The sequence below is a fragment of the Elephas maximus genome, chromosome 7, assembly GCF_024166365.1.
Source record: "Elephas maximus indicus isolate mEleMax1 chromosome 7, mEleMax1 primary haplotype, whole genome shotgun sequence".
NCBI lineage: Eukaryota > Metazoa > Chordata > Mammalia > Proboscidea > Elephantidae > Elephas > Elephas maximus.
In genome coordinates this window covers 69,788,432-69,806,637 of record NC_064825.1, presented here as the reverse complement: position 1 = coordinate 69,806,637, position 18,206 = coordinate 69,788,432, and the positions used below count along the sequence as shown (strand labels likewise).

The window sequence follows — 18,206 nt, the reverse complement described above, 5'->3', positions numbered from 1 at the left end:
ATCCTGGATTTTAAGTAAGAAGTATTTTGGAACAATTAAAAATCTGAGTGTATATTAAATGTGTTTTGAAATTAAGTTTCTCAGGTGAGATAATGATACTGTGATTATATAGAAAATTGTCCCTATTCTTAGGAGATGGATGCTGTAGTATTTATGAGTTGAAGAATCTTAATTTCATACGTTCAGCCAAAAAAAATAAGTATATATGTGTAGGTAGAATAAGAAAGCAAACAAAGCAAAATGTTAACAAATGATGAAGTGTGTCAGTTCTTTTAACTCTTCTGCAGTTGGAATTTTAAAAGATAGCATCAGCATATAAGGGGTTAAAGTGAGAAACTAAAGTAAGGACAGTTAAAAAGCCATTGCTATATTTCTGCTGAGGGTTAATGAAGGTCTTAGAAAGTGGCAGAAGAGAAAGAAAGGAGAAGGGTGCAAAAAGATATTATGGAGATACAATCTAAAGGATTTAAAATCTTATTCAGGTGAAATGAAAAATTAGATTTATTTCTTGGATTGTGAGTGACATTACAATTGGAGAATCATGACAATAAATAACTCATTTCTCTACTTTTCTAGTCTTTTGTTGCTGAGGCTATGTTGCTCATGGCTACTATCCTTCATTTGGGCAAATCCTCACTTCCTAAGAAGCCGATTACAGATGATGATGTAGATCGAATTTCCCTGTGCCTCAAGGTCTTATCTGAATGTTCACCTTTAATGAATGACATTTTTAATAAAGAATGCAGACAGTCCCTTTCTCACATGTTATCTGCTAAACTTGAAGAAGAGAAACTATCCCAGAAGGTAAAGTATATATATGATAAGGTCATAAAAGTGCTTTGTGTTTTTATTTTGTTGATTTTTCAGGCCTCTTAGGTGAGGACTATCCCTATTAACGGCCCACAAAAAGCTTTCTATATTGAAAAGATGTACTGTTTTCTCAAAACAGAAAGAATCTGAAAAGAGGAATGTGACAGTACAGCCTGATGACCCCATTTCCTTCATGCAACTAACTGCTAAGAATGAAATGAACTGCAAGGAAGATCAGTTTCAGCTAAGTTTGCTGGCAGCAATGGGTAACACACAGAGGAAAGAGGCAGCAGATCCTCTGGCATCGAAACTTAACAAGGTAATGAAATGTCCAATACACTGGTAGGTTATTTAAATTGACTATTTAAGAAAAGCGGTAATCTGGAAGTTGCTGATCTGCTGTTGTTTTTAAAAAGGCAAATAACTAGTTATATAGCATTATTTTTTGTCAAATCGTGGAGTCGATTCCAACTCATAGCAACCATATAGGACAGAGTAGAATTGCCCCATAGGGTTTCCTTGGTTGTAATCTTTACAGAAGCAGATCTCCAGGTCTTCCTCCCATGGAGCCACTGGGTGGGTTAGAACCACCAACCCTTGGGTTAACAGCTGAGTGCTTTTCTGTTGCACTAGGGCACCTTGTGGAGTCATAGACTAGACTAATAAATAGAGCTGGGGATTCCTCAGAGGCTAACAGTGGTTTTTAATTTTTAAGGTTTGACTTCTTCCCCCACACCCTGACTTCATGTTCTTTTGTCTTCTACTTTAAACAGAGCAACTCTACTCTTATGTTCCAAATACATTGAATTCCTTATAGGATTCTATTGGGAAAACTATTCTACTCTTTAAAAATGTGAATTTAAAAATTGTTGAAGTAGCATATGTTTTGTTATCTGTATATTTACCACAATTAAAAAAATTTATGCTCTACCAAAAAAAAAAAGTGTTGAGGATGTGGAGAAATTGGAACCTTTATCCGTTGATGGTGGGACTGTAAAATTGTACAGCCACTGTGAAAAACAGTTAGGAGGTTCCTTGAAAAGTTAAACATAGACTTATATGATCCAGCAATTCCACTCCTAGGCATATATCCAAAAGAATTGAAGGCAGGAACACAAAACAGATACATGTACAGCAATGTTCACTGCAGCAGTATTCACAATAGCCAAAAGGTGGAAACAACCTAAATGCCCATCAAGAGATGAGTAACTAAACAAAATGGTACATAATACAGTGGAGTATTACTCTGTTGTAAAGAGAAATGAAGTCCTGATACACAGTACAACATGGATGAAGCTTGAAAACATGCTGAGTTAAATAAATCAATCACAAAAGGATAAATATTGTGTGATCCCACTTTAAATATCTAGAATAGGCAAATGTATGGAGACGACCCACCACTCATCTGTCAGCTTGTCATACTGTGGTGGTTTGTGTCTTACTGTGGTGTTGCAAGCTATGCCACTGGTATTTCATATGCCAGCGAGGTCACCCATGGCAGACAGGTTTTAACAGAGCTTACAGACTAGGAAGATGTGGCAATCTACTTCTGGAAAAATAGGCCAGTGAAAACCTTTAGGGATAAGAGCAAAACATTATCTGATACAGTGCCAGAAGATGAGCCCACAGGTTGAAAGGCACTCAAAATATGACTGGGAAAGAGCTTAATGGCACGGATGGAGTTAAGATTTTGGGACCTTTATTTGCTGATGTGGCATAACTAAAAATGAGAAGAAACAACTGCAGACATCCATTAGTAATTGGAATGTGAGTGTACAAAGTATGAACCCAGGAAAATTGGAAGTTGTCAGAAGTGAAATGGAATGCTTGGAGGTAGATATCCTAGGCATTAGTGAGCTGAAATGGGCTGGTATGGACCAGTATGAATCAGACAATCGTATGGTCCACAATGCTGGGAATGACAAATTGAAGAGCAACAGCATCGCATTCATTGTCAATAGAACATTTCAAGATCCATCCTGAGTACAATGCTGTGAGTGATGGAATAATATTCATACACCTAGTAATACGACTATTAATTCAAATTTATGCACCAACTACTAATGCCAAAAATGAAGAAATTGAAGATTTTAGCAACTTTTGGAGTCTGAAATTGGTCAGACATGCAATCAAGATGCATTGATAATTACTGATGATTGGAATGCTGAAGTTGGAAACAAAGATGGATCAGTAGTTGGAAAATATGGCCTTGGTGATAAAGATGCTGGAGATCACATGAAAAAATTTTGCAAGACCAATGGCCTATTGATTGCAAATACTTTTTTTCAACAAAAATGGCGACTGTACACATGGACCTTGCCAGGTGGAATACACAGGAATCATGTTGACTACATCTGTGGAAAGAGACAATGGAGAAGCTCAATACCATCAGTCAGAACAAGGCTAGGGACCAGCTGCGTAGCAGGCCATCAACTGCCCATATGCACGTCCAAGTCAAAGCTGAAGAAAATTAAAACAAGTCCACAAGAGCCAAAGTACAACCTTGAGTATATCCCACCTGAATTTAGGGACCAATGCAAGAATACAATTTGATTCATTGAACACTAGTGACCAAAAACTAGATAGTTGAGGGATGACATCAAGGACCTCATAAATGAGAAAGCAAAAGGTCATTAAAAAAGACAGGAAAGAAAGAAAAGACCAAAATGAATGTGAGGAGGGACTCTGAAATTTGCTCTTGAACATAGAGCAACTGAAGCAAAAGGAAGAAAATGAAGTAAAAGAGCTGAACAAACGATTTCAAAGGGTGGGTCAAAAAGACAGAGTAAAGTATTATAATGAAATGTGCAAAGACTTGGAGTTAGAAAACCAGAAGGGAAGAACACTCTTGGCATTTCTAAAGCTGAAAGAACCAAAGAAAAAATTCAAGCCTCGAGTTGCAATTTTGAAGGATTCTATGAGCAAAATATTGACTAATGCAGGAAGCATCAAAAGAAGACAGAAGAAATATGCTGAGTCACTGTACCAAAAAGAATTGGTCAACGTTGAGCCATTTAAGGAGGTAGCATATTATCAAGAACCAGTGGTATTGAGGGAAAAAGTCCAAGTTGCACTGAAGGCATTGGCAACAAACAAGGCTTCAGGAATTGACAGAATGCCAATTGAGATGTTTCAACAAACACAGCACTGGAAGTGCTTCCCTCGTCTATGCCAAGAAGTTTGGAAGACAACTACCTGGCCAGCCAACTGGAAGAGATCCGTATTTGTGTGCATTCCAAACAAAGGTGATCCAACAGGATGTGGAAAGTATTGAACAATATCAGTGATTTCACAGACAAGTAAAGTTTTGCCGAAGATAATTTAAAAACAATTGCAGCAGTGCATTGACAGGGAACTGCCAGAAGTTCAAGCCGGATTCAGAAGAGAACATTGAACAAGGGATAGCTTTGCTGATATCAGATGGATCTTGGCTGAACCCAGAGAATACTAGAAAGATGTTTACCTGTGTTTTATTGACTGTGCAAAGGCATTGGACATTGTAGATCATAAAAAATTATGGATAACATTATGAAGAATAGGAATTCCAGGACACTTAATTGGACTCATGTGGAACCTGTGCATAGACCAAGAGGCAATTGTTGGAACAGAGCAAGGGGGAGGGGTACAGCATTGTTTAAAATCAAGAAAGGTATGCATCAGGATTGTGTCCTTTAACCATACTTGTTCATTCTGTATATAAAAAAAAACAAACGAAACAAAACAAAACCTGAACTATGTAGAGAAGAAGGTGGCGTCGGGATTGGACCAACACTAACAACCTGTTATATGCAGATGACAGAACCTTGCTTGCTGAAAGTGAAGAGGACTTGAAGCACTTACTGATGAAGGTCAAAGACTACAGGCTTCAAGGATTACACCTCAACATAAAGAAGACAAATCCTCACAGCTGCACCAATAGGCAACATCATGATAAACAGCCTCAAACATAGAAGACATTGAGGCTGTCCAGGATTTCAGTTTAGTTGGATCCACAATCAGTGCCCATGGAAGCAGCAGTCAAAAATCAAAGGAAATATTGCATTGGGCAAATCTGCTGCAAAAGACCTCTTTGAAGTGTTAAAAAAGTAGAGGTCTCACTTTGAGGACTAAGGTGCACCAGGCTCAAGCCATGGTGCTTTCAGTCACCTCATACCCATGTGAAAGCTGGACAGTGAATAAGGAAGACCAGAGAAGAACTGACATCTCTCAGTTTGGGTGTCGGCAAAGAATGTTGAATATACCATGAACTGCCAGAAGAACAAGCAAATCTGTCTTGGAAGAAGTACAGCCAGAATGTTCCTTGGAAGAGAGGATGACGAGACTTCGTCTTACATGCTTTGGACATGTTATCAGGAGAGACCAGTCCCTGGAGAAGGGCATAATGCTTGGTAACGTAGAGGATCAGGGAAAAAGAGGAAGACCCTCAATGAGATGAATTCACACAGTGGCTGCAACAGTGGGCTCAAACATAGCAAGAGTTGTGAGGATGTTGCAGAACTGGGCAGTGTTCTGTTCTGTTGTACGTAAGATCGCTATGAGTCAGAAGTGACTCTGCGGCACCTAACAACAATGTAGGGACCAAAATTTAATAGTGCTTACCAGGGGGGAGGGGGGAAAGGCGGAGTCATTGCTTAGAGGTCGTCAAGCTTCTGTTAAGGGTGATGAAATAATTTGGAAGTGGATAGTGGTGATGGTTGCACAACATGAGGAATGTAATTAATGTTCCTGAATTATACATATAAAAAATGTTGACGTGATGAACGTTTTCTAATATATATATGTATATACTATTTATACTTACCAGAAAAAAAAGAAATTATCTAATTTATTCCTCTTATCTGTTAGATGAATAAACACTCCCAAATTGATTTTATTGTATAGGATAAAGTTAGTGGCAGAATTGGAACTGCTAAAACACTTTCTTGCCCTTAAAATTAGGAATCGATATCAACAACATTACATTTTTTAAAGTGCTATACTTTGAGTGTTTTAAACATTTAAAATTTTATGTTTTTCACATTACAAGCATCTCTTTTTAAATTATCAATTTGGTTCTTGAGCTTGGATAATAGGGGCTACCATAAAATCTAAAATTATTTGATTCCTGAGTTTTGGAGAGCAGATAGTGAGTTTAGATACTGATGGATTCATCTGAAAATATATCCAAATCTGTTCACTTACGAAACTGGGATAATGTTAATATATTTACTAAGCATACTTAACATCTTTCTGCTGTTGAGCGTGAAGCCAACATATGTGATATCTATATACAGAGCTTCAAAACCAATAGAAGCCCTGGGTATCAGTTTTTAATTTAAAATCTTGAATTCCATATTCTTTTAAGAACTCTTTTTTTAACTCTACGATCTTTCTAATATCGCAGTTTCAGTTTCCACTTCTGCATTACGGAACAATTTTATTTTATCTATTTCAAAATGGCTTGTCTAAGCACGTCTGTTAATTACCTAGCATACTTAGTCCTTTGACCAGGATATGTTTGGTTAAAGTGTCTCAGCCGTTGTTTGATTAGCTCTTTGTTTTTGCTTGACAGGTCACCCAACTGACGGGCTTCTCAGATCCTGTATATGCAGAAGCTTATGTTCATGTCAACCAGTATGATATCGTCCTGGATGTACTTGTTGTGAACCAAACCAGTGATACTTTGCAGAACTGCACATTAGAGTTAGCTACTCTAGGTGAGGACGTGTACCATAAAGGAAAGATTGTTGCATAGTAGATCTTTATTACAGACTATTAAGAGAAGTACACAAATTTCAGAGTAATAATTATGTTGAGACATTTGTGAGATTTTGAATCAAGGCTTAGTTTTACATTTAACATTTAGTCCCTTCAACTTCAGTTTTCTGAACCTTTGTCATACTTAGGTCCTTGGTACACTTAGGTGGGTCATTCACTGAGCTTGATCAAGCGAATGTCAGTTTTTCTAGATGTAAAAAAGAGCTGTTTAAGGTAACAGATTTACCCAGTAGCTCACATAGTTAAATTTTTAATTGGCTTAGAACAGAGCTAGGTATTTTCTGAGTCCATAACTCATAACATACGATGTGTGGCCAAGATTTTATGATTTAAGAGGTTAATATATGTATTTTTTTTTAACCATGTCCAAACTCTTTCTTTCAGGGGATCTGAAACTTGTGGAAAAGCCATCTCCTTTGACTCTGGCTCCTCATGATTTTGCAAATATTAAAGCTAATGTCAAAGTAGCATCAACAGAAAATGGAATAATTTTTGGTAATATAGGTAAGAAACTTTTATAGTGTCTGACGTTTGAATAATTTTATTGAAGAATTTCTTGTGATGAATACTTGTGTGACATTGCTTGAGGACAGGAAGTTAATACATTCATTCATTCATTCATCATGTATGGGGTCATTGGTACCAGGCATTGTACTAGGTACTGGATGTACAGAATGAAACAGATAGGGTCACTGTGCTCAAGAAATGATCTGGCAGAAGGAGAAGATAGGTTAGTAAATAGATCATTACAATACAATGTGTTAACGGCTGGTTTATATATACTAAGTGCTTTGGGATCATAGAGAGAAAAAAGTGAAAACTTTATACAGAAGAAAGGTACGTTATCATCCAAGGATAACATTTGAACTGAGTCTAAAACTTTGTATAGGCATTTACTGCCAGGCACACAAGGCTATCCCAGATGTAGGGATTAGCTTGTACAGAGGCCTTCAGTCAGTAGGCATTTTTTTAGCTACTTCTGTGATTAGGGATAGAGCTTTCATGGTAAGAAGAACAAGATTTCTGTCCTCAGATTACAGTCACATAAGGAAACACAAATATGTGCAATATGTGGCATTTTCATGGCCTCGTATGCATGCAAAAGCTGGACAATAAAGAAGACAGAAGAATTGATGCCTTTGAAGCATGGTTTTGGTGAGGAATATTGAATATACTGTGAACTGCCAGAAGAACAAACAAATCTGTCTTGGAAGACGTACAACCACAGTGCCCCTTAGAAGCAAGGATGGTGAGGCTTTATCTCAGTTACTTTGGACATGTTATCAGGAGGGACCAGTCCTTGGAGAAGGACATCATGCTTGGTAAAGTAGAGAGTTAATGCTTGGTGAAGTAGAGGGTCAGCAAAAAAGAGGAATACCCTCAATGAGATGGATTGACACAGTGGCTGCAACAATAAGCTCAAACACAGCAGTGATTGTGAGCATGGCGCAGGACCAGGCAGTGTTTCGTTCTGTTGTACATAGGGTTGCTGTGAGTCAGAACCGACTTGATGGCACCAAACAACAACAAGTATGAAAGCCTGTTCCAGGTGAAGTGGGAATCTATGAAGACTTTTGGTCGTTTTTCTTGGGGCAGCACAGGGAAAGCTTTTACTCATGGAGGAGGTAATGCTTGAGTAGGGTTTTGAAAGATCAGGAGGTATTCTCCAGATAGATGAGGATGTAGCTAGAACAAAAACAAGCAGTGTAATATACCTGGAGTTTAGACTGGGCTGGAGGTGGTGGTAGAAAAAAAAAATGAAGTTAAGATTAGCAGCAGCCATATTTGAGCTTTATCCTGATGTAAAGGGGAGCCATTGAGGAATTGAGTGACATGATTAAATATTTCTGTGGCAGCACTATAGAAAATTAACTGGAAGAAGCAGGAAAATATAGTAGGAGACTGTTGCATAGCCTAGGTGAAATATAACAGAGGGCTTGAACCAACTCAGTAGTTGTTAAATTGGAGAGATGGGCTGAATATAATAGATGTTAAGGAGATAGAATGCCCAGAACATGGTTACTGATTAAAGAGGAGGTATCTAGAGTAACCCAAGGATTTCTGGATTGAGTTTATTGCGTTATTGTTTGTATCAGTCACCAAAAAATATAGGAAAGAAGAACAGATTTGAGAGAGACAAATAATAAGTTAAACCTTGGGCAGGTTGAATATTAAAGTGTCTAGATACGTTTTCTGAATAAACCGAATGCTTCAAAGGCCAGCGTAGCAGGGTTGGGGGTTTGAGGAACATGGTTTCAGGGGACATCTAAGTCAGTTGGCATGATAAAATCTATTAAGAAAACACCCTGCATTCCACTTTGGAGAGTGGCGTCTGGGGTCTTAAACGCTAGCAGGTGGCCATCTAAGATGTGTCAATTGGTCTCAGCCCACCTGGAGCAAGGAAGAATGAAGAACACCAATAACGCAAGGTAATTATGAGCCCAAGAGACAGAAAGGGCCACATAAACCAGAGACTACCTCAGCCTGAGCCCAGAAGAACTAGATGGTACCCAGCCATGACCAATGACTGCCCTGACAGGGAACACAACAGAGAACCCCTGAGGGAGCAAGAGAGCAGTGGGATGCAGACCCCAAATTCTCATAAAAAGACCAGACTTAATTGTCAGACTGGGACTAGAAGGACCCTACATGAGACTATGTTGGCATCTCCTGTCTGAAGGGGAGATGAGAGAGCAGAGGGGGCCAGAAGCTACCCGACTGGACACAAGGAGAGAAAGTGGAGGGGAGAGCTGTGCTATCTCATTAGAGGGAGAGCAGTTAGGAGTGTATAGCAAAGTATGTAAATTTTTGTATGAGAGAGCTGATTTGTAAACTTTTTCACTGAAAGCACAGTAAAAATTAATTAAAAAATAAAGTGTCCAGATACCCAAGGGCAGTTTGATGTGCACCTGGAACTTGAACAGGAGGTCTCAACTAGGGGTAAATATTGGTTTAAATCTTTAGTATGCAGGTAATAGTTGAAGCCATAGGAGTGGAAGAAACTACCTAAAGGGGGCTAAAGAGTGAGAAAAAGGGAAGATTGAACACAAAATCAAAGAGAACAGCAATATTTAAAGTGTGGTCAGAGAAGGAGGAACCAACAGAGTAAAGCGTGATTAGAGAAGTAAGGAATAAACCTCAAGAAGTATCTGAAGTTGCAAAGATCAAGTAACATGAACTCTGAAAGAGAAGTCCTTTGGATTTAGCAATTGGTGGTCTTAAAACATTTGTGGCATGTCTCAGGCAAGGGTGATCAGTTGAAGACTAGGAGATGGGGAAATAAAGATAGTGAGTGTAGACAAACTTCTTTCTAGAACCTTGGCTTTGATAGGAATGAGAGAGGACAGTAGCCAGAAGAAAAGACAAGGATGAAGAAAGATTTATTTTTTTTTAAATGAAAGAGCCTTGAGTATGTTTATAGACTACGAGGGAAGAAAGTCAGTAGAGAATGGGAAGGTAAAGACTTAAGAGTGAAAGAGGTAATGATTAATGGAGTGAGGTCCTGGGTCAAAGCAGGGATCATAGATGGCAGGAATTACTAACCTTGAAGAGAAGAGACAGCACTTCTCTGACACGAAAGGGAAGGTGGTGAGAGGGAATTCAGAGAGAGAGACATTTATGGTTGAATGTGGGACTGAAAATTAAAGGAGCTTATTCTTGGTAACCTCAGTTTTCTCTGAAAGTAGATAGGGTGGGGGGATATCAGGAGAGGAAGCTAGAAAGAGAAAGGTAGTCTTCAGTCAGATTATGAAGGGCCTTTCTACTGTGGAGTCTCTGGGTGGTGCAAACGCTTAAGCCCTGGGCTACTAACCAAAAGGTTGGCAGTTCAAACCTACCCAGAGGGGCCTCAGAAGAAAGGCCTGGTGATCTGCTTCCGAAGGTCACAGCTATGAAAGTCCTGTGGAGTGCAGTTCTACTCTGAAACGCATGGGGTCTCCATGAGTTGAAGTTGACTTGATGCCAACTTGTTTTTTTTTCGTCATTGTGTGTTTTCTACTGTGGAAGAGAGAGTCATATAAACAAATAATCTTACATCATTAAGTGCTATGCCTCAGCAATATTCATTCGAAAATATTAAACACCTGCTGTACTACTTGTATTCCCTGCAGTGCCTAGCACATTGCAACTACTATATAAGTACTTACTGAATTTTAAAAACAAAGAAAAAACAAAATGTGCCTGAGTTTGAATCCTGGCCCCACCACTGATCAGTTGCTTAGCCTTGAGGGACTTAATTAACTTTTCTGTGCCTTAGTTTCCTCATCTTGAAGATGGAAAATAATAATACTGTCACATAGGATTGATGGGAGTATTAAACAGGTAATATTTATAAAGCTTATAGAATAGAGTCCAGCACCGAATAAGTATTATATAAATATTTGTTAATGTCATTATTATTATTTGGAAATATTAAAACTTTTAAAAATTAAAATTTGACTCTCACGATTGGGAATCTTTTTGTGTATTTGTGTTGCAGTTTATGATGTCTCTGGAGCAGCAAGTGACAGAAATTGTGTGGTCCTCAGTGATATCCACATTGACATCATGGACTATATCCAGCCTGCGACTTGCACTGATGCTGAGTTCCGTCAAATGTGGGCTGAATTTGAATGGGAAAACAAAGTTAGTCCCTAACAGATTTTCTTGTACTTCTCTTTCTTGCTTTTGCCTAGTGTTGAGGAGTTCTCATGTAAAATTAGTCCTGTTAAAAAGTGGCAGATGTGAGAAGCAAAAAGACCTTCGATATCTGTTCTTGTAAATTAGCCATAAGTGGAAACCAGGCAAGTAGTTTTGTAAGTTGCTATTGTATATTGGGGAGAGTAGCATTTCTGTAATTAATCTGATTGATCAAAACAGTATAGACAATATCCCGTCCCTTCTAGGTATGAATAATAATTTACTATCGAATCTCATGTCTAAAAGAGGCTACGAAAGTCAGGGACCTGCTGAGGAACTTCGTTACTTCTATCCTTGATGTTTTATTAGAAATAGCCTACATGCATGTTGCTCTTCTGTGAAGTCATCTATATCTGAGAATACTGATACCATCCTGCAGGCCGTTGCATCGGGTAGAAGATGTCACTAACTTTTTTGTTGTCTACCCTTCCCACCAGACAGTTGGAAGGAGGTTCTAGTATGAAATACCAGTGTTTCCTCAATCCCAAACTAAGAAATTCACAACTTTGTCCTTGTAAGAATTTTGATTGCCTTGACTTTTTTTCTCCCTCTCTGCAGGTGACGGTTAACACAAATATAATTGATTTAAATGAATACTTACAGCACATATTAAAGTCAACCAATATGAAATGCCTTACCCCAGAGAAGGTAAGATTTGATTGGGAACGTCTTAAATCTGATAAAGAGTACTATGGTAGCTTCCTGTCTTTCTTGTGTTTTCTCTGGTGTATTTTTGCTGTTACTCAGCATGGGAAAAGCACTGTCATTCTGAAGTAGCTAAAAAAGGTTCTCCCATAGAATATAAAAATCTGCGTACCTCCCTCTACCCAACACCAGCCAGCTTGTTCCTAGTGCAGTTATCTAATTGAATAATCAGCCTAATTTTTTCTTTTTAATCTTCCTGCCTTTTTAGCTAGAGGGTTATTCCAAGATAGTTTATTTGTAATACTGGATTAGAAAATGTGCATGACCTCTTTTGTTGCCTCTAGTTGTAGGTCATAATGTATCTTCTCAAATACAGAATTGTTGATGTAATTTGATTTTGTGCTGTATATATGCATTATGAAGAACACTAGAAAGAAATGAAAGTGGGGCTCTAAGGGATTTTTTTTCCTTGTAAAATTTCTGTTAATATTATAGTATTAATTTTATCAATAAAAGAATGTCTGCTCCCAGACAAGTAGGTTTTATTTCATGTATTAATTTATTCAGTAAATGCTGAGCCCCTGTTGTGTACCAAGCACTGTGTGAACTGTTAGATACATAGTAATGATCAAAATAAAAAGCCTCATCCTTTGTGGAGTTTAAGGTCTGTTGCAAGAGGCAAACAAACAATATATGAATTGAAATAAGTACTATTTTTTTAAAGTCAGGCTTGTTGAAGCGTATACACACAGTAAAATTCACACTTTTTACACACGTAGCTCTGTGAGTTTTGACAGACTCATACAGTTGAGTAACTACCACTGCAATAAGTACTATTCTAAGTCATAATTTGCCTGTGTTATTTGCCTATGTGTAGTTCTTTAATAAAGTATTACATTTATCACAAATTTCTTGTAGGCCCTCTCTGGTTACTGTGGCTTTATGGCAGCCAACCTCTACGCTCGCTCCATATTTGGAGAAGACGCACTTGCAAATGTCAGCATTGAGAAGCCAATTCACCAAGGACCAGAGGCCCCTGTTACTGGCCATATAAGAATTCGTGCAAAGAGTCAGGTAACAGTTGTTCTTCTCGAAGATTATCTCTGATCTGAACAAAGGGAGGAAGAATTTATGCCGTTCTTATATCTGCCTGTAGTATCCTTTGCCATACTAGCGTTTTGTGCGTTAGATGTGTATGTATGTATGATACATACGTTGTGTGTGTGTGTGTATATATGTGTGTATATAATAGTCTCTGAATAGAAATACAGCTTTTGCTTCACTAAAATGGCTTATCTTTTGCACTTATTTGCTTAACATAGATTGATTCTTGTGGGATATTTGTGAAATGGATTCCCCAGAGATTTTTTTAATCCAGCGTACAAATCTAGTGAGCATTTGTAAATATAGCCCTAAAAGTACTTAACCCAGTAAAGTTTTGGTGAGTTTGTTTTGTAGATCCTTGGTTTTGCTGTTCATATGATGTCATTGAATGGAGGCTTAGTTAAGTTTGAATAACCTATCAGTTGTACATAATTTTGAGAGTTGTAAATATCTTCATTCTTCTTTACAGGGAATGGCCTTAAGTCTTGGAGATAAAATCAACTTGTCTCAGAAGAAAACCAGTATATAAAATAAACAAAAAGTCCTTGCAGCTTTACAGTTAAAATTTAGGTATGGGCTTATTGAGCTCCAACATCTTTTATACTCTTACATGATTTACGTTATGTAGAATGTGAGTTCATGCTGAATGCATTCCAGCCAATAATTTATAGTCTTTCCTTTAAATCAAGATTGAGTTTAAATTTATAGTTTATCTTTTGTCTTAACAGCTCTGAATGCTGACCTCAAAGTATACAATGTCTCACATGTACCAAGACCATTTTCACAATACAATAAACAAATCTATTCCTAAATTTTTTGTTATTTTATACATAAATGTATAATTACATAACTTCAGTTATATAGCAATGATTTATTTAATTGGGTTATAGGTTTGTTATAAATTTAAATTACTATGAGTTATGACTATATGCAGTTTTATTAATGTAAACTCAGTGATATAACATGAGACAGGCCTTGATTTAACTTGATTGATTTTTACTTATTTAATACTCCAACATCAGTATCTAAAAACAGCTTATCAAATTCTAAAGAGCTTTTCTCTGGAATTTAGCCCCAGGGAAAAAGTATCAAAATAACTTGAAAAAATAGATCCATCTTGAGTTTAAGGCAGTATTATGAACCCTGACTAAAATAGACACATTGTTCTTAATTATCCTGGATTGTAATGAAAAGTAGTAGGGTAGATAACCCAAGGTAGATTTTTAGATCCTTTACCTTTAGCTTTGGGTGTTATTTTATGTTTGTTAGGCATTAAATTGATCCTAGCCAATTACTGAAGCGGCCCTGGAAGGAGTCAGCTGCAGAGGATTCAGAAACCTGGCCTGTTCCCATGTGGCCTCCATGCCTTACTCCCTCTTTCCTCCTTCTTCCATTTATGTTAGGGCTGAGCTCCATCACCTCCCGGTTTGATTCTAAATACATTTCTGACCTGAGTTTTCTGGCGTCTTTCTAATTGTACTGTCCTTTTGACCCTTGCCTTCCTTGGGAATGATTGAAGTAGTCTGATCTGTTAGCTGTGTCTGAACATTAAACCGTTACACTTTGTCTTCCAACATTCAGCATTCAGAATGAGCCCATAGATAAGGTCTGTGAAAGAGTGAAAACAGCATCTTCTGTATCAGCACTGGAGTAAGCATGGAATGATTTGTTTGGAGTGTGAGGAGACTCATATCTTGTATGATGTCATAAACTTTGAATCCACTTGTTTTTTCTAATCAGAAAGAAACAATACAGGGATTTGAGATTTCAGAGGAGTGAGATCTCAAAAGAAAGTCCAAATGGGAAAGATACTAGGAATGCAAGAAAAGGCACCGTTTGATATATTGAGTCAAGAGATTTGTGGTGAGATTTGTGGTGAGATTTGCGATGAGAGCAGGAGAACTGATGTAACTTTGTTTGGATTAGATCATTGTCTCCCAAACTCTGTTCCATTGAACATTAGCTTCCTTAGATGTCAGTACTTATTCTGGGAGAAAAAGAGTCCTGTAGTCCAGTCAGTTTGGAAGAAGCTGCATACTCTCCTGTATTGGGAATTCACAGTATACGTTAACACATTAACAAATAAGTTTGGTTTAACCCAGCATTTCCTAATCTTATCTGACCAAGGAATTCTTTTATTGTGGAACATCTCTTGACAATACATAAAAAACCAAAACCAAACCCACTGCCGTCCAATCGATTCCAACTCATAGCGGCCCTATTGGACAGAGTAGAACTGCCCCATAGGGTTTCCAAGGAGTGCCTGGTGGATTCGAACTGCCAGCCTCTTGGTTAGCAGCTGTAACACTTAACTGCTACACTACCAGGGTTTCCTTAGAAAGGAGAAAATAACTTAGTATTTCAGTCTTGAATTCACAAACAGTTTGCATTTGAAATCTCAAGGAAATATGCTGCTGTATGTCTCTTGATGATCTCAGAAAATCACCTGCCTAATTTTGTGGATTAGATTGGCTTACATTGCCATTAAATTAATAAATAAGGAGAACAAAGAGAAAAAAGTTAATATAATTTCAGGTCCCTTTACTCTTATTAAGCTATTTACTTCATTAGCATTTAATTAGCTTTGTGCACAAAATAAATGTGAACTGAATTGGATAGCAGCACTTTCTTTAGAGAAGGTGATCATACTATATCCTCTTAATTTGAGTATAATATATATTCAAAGGCTGTGGCTGCCTGCATCAGGAGATACCATGTAATTCGGCCCATGATGTCTGATAAGAGAATGAATTATAGTATCTGACACTGAGTGAGGGCTTAATAAATCTTAAGAGAGCATTAAATGGCCCTTGTGTTTTACTGAAATCCCTGGGTGGTACAAATGGTTAAAGCTATCAGTTGCTAACTGAAAGCTGGAGGTTTATCCTTCCATGTTTAGCCTCATAGATAAACTTTAGAATAATATGAAAAGAAAATCCTATGGAGCACAGTTCTCCTCTGACATACATGGGGTCGCCATGAGTTGGAAGTGACTTGACAGCAGCTGGGTTTTTTTCTCTAGTGTCTTGACACTAGAGGGAGCTCTGTGCAGTTATGTTCATCTTTGGGATTAGAAGTGAATGAAGTTGTTTTTATAAGAAAGGAAAGCAAGGTGAATCTGTCAGTAAGGAGGTTAATGGTGATATTTTGCTGTCAGAAACTTCTACATGATTTAGAAATAACAGTGGTATGGCTCATTTCAGGATATCTTTAGAAACTCACAATATCAAATGTGAACTGTTGAAATATTGGGTAATATAAGTAGTTCTATTGGTGACTTATTCTCTACATTGGTAAATGTTCTAGTCAGCTAGTAGTTTGTCACCTTTCCCTTAAATCAAGATGGCATTTAAAATTATGGTTTTGTCTTTTGTCTTAACAGTTCTGAATGCTGTCCTCAAAGTAGGGTCAGTACACCATCATTGTTATACATTCCTTTCCCTTAGCTCCACTCTCCACCTCCAGGATCTCAGAAGCCTAAGGAGATAACCAGGTATAGTGCGGAAGTACAGTTTAGAAACAGAAAAGTGTGGAATCCTGTCCCTGCTGCTTACTTGCTGTGTAGTCTTAGTCAATGGTAGTAGCTAATTTATTGAGTGCTTGCTTGTGCCATGACCCATCTTTTTCCATGACACAGCTCATATCCTCACAATGACTGTATGACACAAATACAATTAATACCATTGTCAAATGATGTTATAGTCTTGGAGAGGTTAAGTTACTTTCAAGGTCTAATAAAAATAAATAAAGCTAGTAAGAAATGAACCTGAATATAAAGCCAGAATACCTGACATTGAAGCCCTTATAAGTAATCACGTTGCCACCATTACCTAATCATTTTGTGCCTCAGTATCCTCATTTGTATAGTGCTTATAATGCCTGGTTCACAAGGGTGATGCAAGTAGAGAATGCTATAATGTATTTTTTATAAATATTTGGCACATAGTAGATACTCATCAATAGTGTTCATTCCATTTCTTCCCTCATTCACTCTCCTTCCTTATGCTATAGAGAAGACAGAAACCTGTTCTTCTTAAAATCTTCATACCTCCCTCAGATTTTGGTCCTATTTTTATACTCTACTTGTGTGCTTTTGTTTTTTGTTTTTAACACCAATTACTTACTTAAAAAGAAGCTTCATTTCTGGAGAATTCTTTAAGTGGGGTATCGTGGCCTCAGTTTAAGAATGGTATTTTTTATGTCATTTTTTTAAAATAAGCTCTTGACCCTTTTACATGACAACTGCTGCTGTCACAGTTAAATAACTGTCACAACCCATATTTCTCATGTGGTAGATGGTCTATGATGAACATACTGGTTTTCCCTTCAGAGTGACAATCAAATGATTGGTTCTTTAAAAACTGAACACAGAGATATGTGCAGCTTAGTTACCATAACAATGATATTTATGGTTGCTCACTATGATCAAAAGTTACTTTTTGTAATCTCACCTCTTCATTTTCTCCATCTGGTGAAGACAGGACCTCCCTTATTGAAAAGTGGGTTATGCAGTGACAAAAGAATGCAAGTGGAATTTGTAATTTTTATCTGGGGTTCTGTATATAATCATAGGATTCTGAGGAAACTCTGTATGTACTTTTGAGTAATTGTAAAACCAACAAGATATACAAATGTAATGCAGCATGGTGGACTGAAATAGCCCTGAATGAGTCTTCCTAGGTTTAATCCCCATTCTCTAAGTAACTTTCTGAAAATAGGCAGGATGTATCTGTCTGGGCTTCTGTTCATGTCTGTAAAATGAAATAATTCAGATAGCTGACCTCTAGTGTTTCTGGCTCAAAAAATCTGTAGTTAGAAAGTCTTGTGTTTTTACAGCTGCCTCTTCAACAAACTTTACAGTCAGCTGGCTTATGTTCACCTGGATATTAAAAAAAAAAGTGAATAGAACTGCCCCACAGAGTTTCCAAGGAGCGCCTGGCAGATTCGAACTGCCGACCCTTTGGTTAGCAGCCGTAGCACTTAACCACTACGCTACCAGGGTTTCCTACCTGGGTATTAAAAATTAGGCACCTCAAAATCAGCATTGCAAAATGGAACTCGTCTTGCCCCTCAAACTTGTTTCTCTACTGTGTTCTCTGTCTGGTCACTTATGCTAAAAACCCAGTAGTCACTCTTAACTCTACCCTCACCATCATCTCATCAGGTGCTAAGCTCTGTGTTTCCATTCCTCCATTTTCCTCTAATCCTCTTTT

The 18,206-nt window shown here is 37.7% G+C and overlaps 1 protein-coding gene across 1 annotated transcript in view; it reads left to right on the top strand.

Moving 5' to 3' along the window:
* COPB1 (COPI coat complex subunit beta 1) overlaps window positions 1–13,802 on the top strand; it is a 43,311-nt gene extending 29,509 nt beyond the window's left edge. The window contains exons 15-22 of the mRNA XM_049890491.1: window positions 577–804; window positions 950–1,129; window positions 6,362–6,506; window positions 6,952–7,071; window positions 11,045–11,190; window positions 11,803–11,892; window positions 12,808–12,963; window positions 13,463–13,802. Of these exons, the coding sequence (XP_049746448.1) occupies window positions 577–804; window positions 950–1,129; window positions 6,362–6,506; window positions 6,952–7,071; window positions 11,045–11,190; window positions 11,803–11,892; window positions 12,808–12,963; window positions 13,463–13,522 (1,125 nt within the window). The 3' untranslated portion in view covers window positions 13,523–13,802. The remainder of the gene's footprint in view (window positions 1–576; window positions 805–949; window positions 1,130–6,361; window positions 6,507–6,951; window positions 7,072–11,044; window positions 11,191–11,802; window positions 11,893–12,807; window positions 12,964–13,462) is intronic.
* The last annotated feature ends 4,404 nt before the right edge of the window (window positions 13,803–18,206 follow it).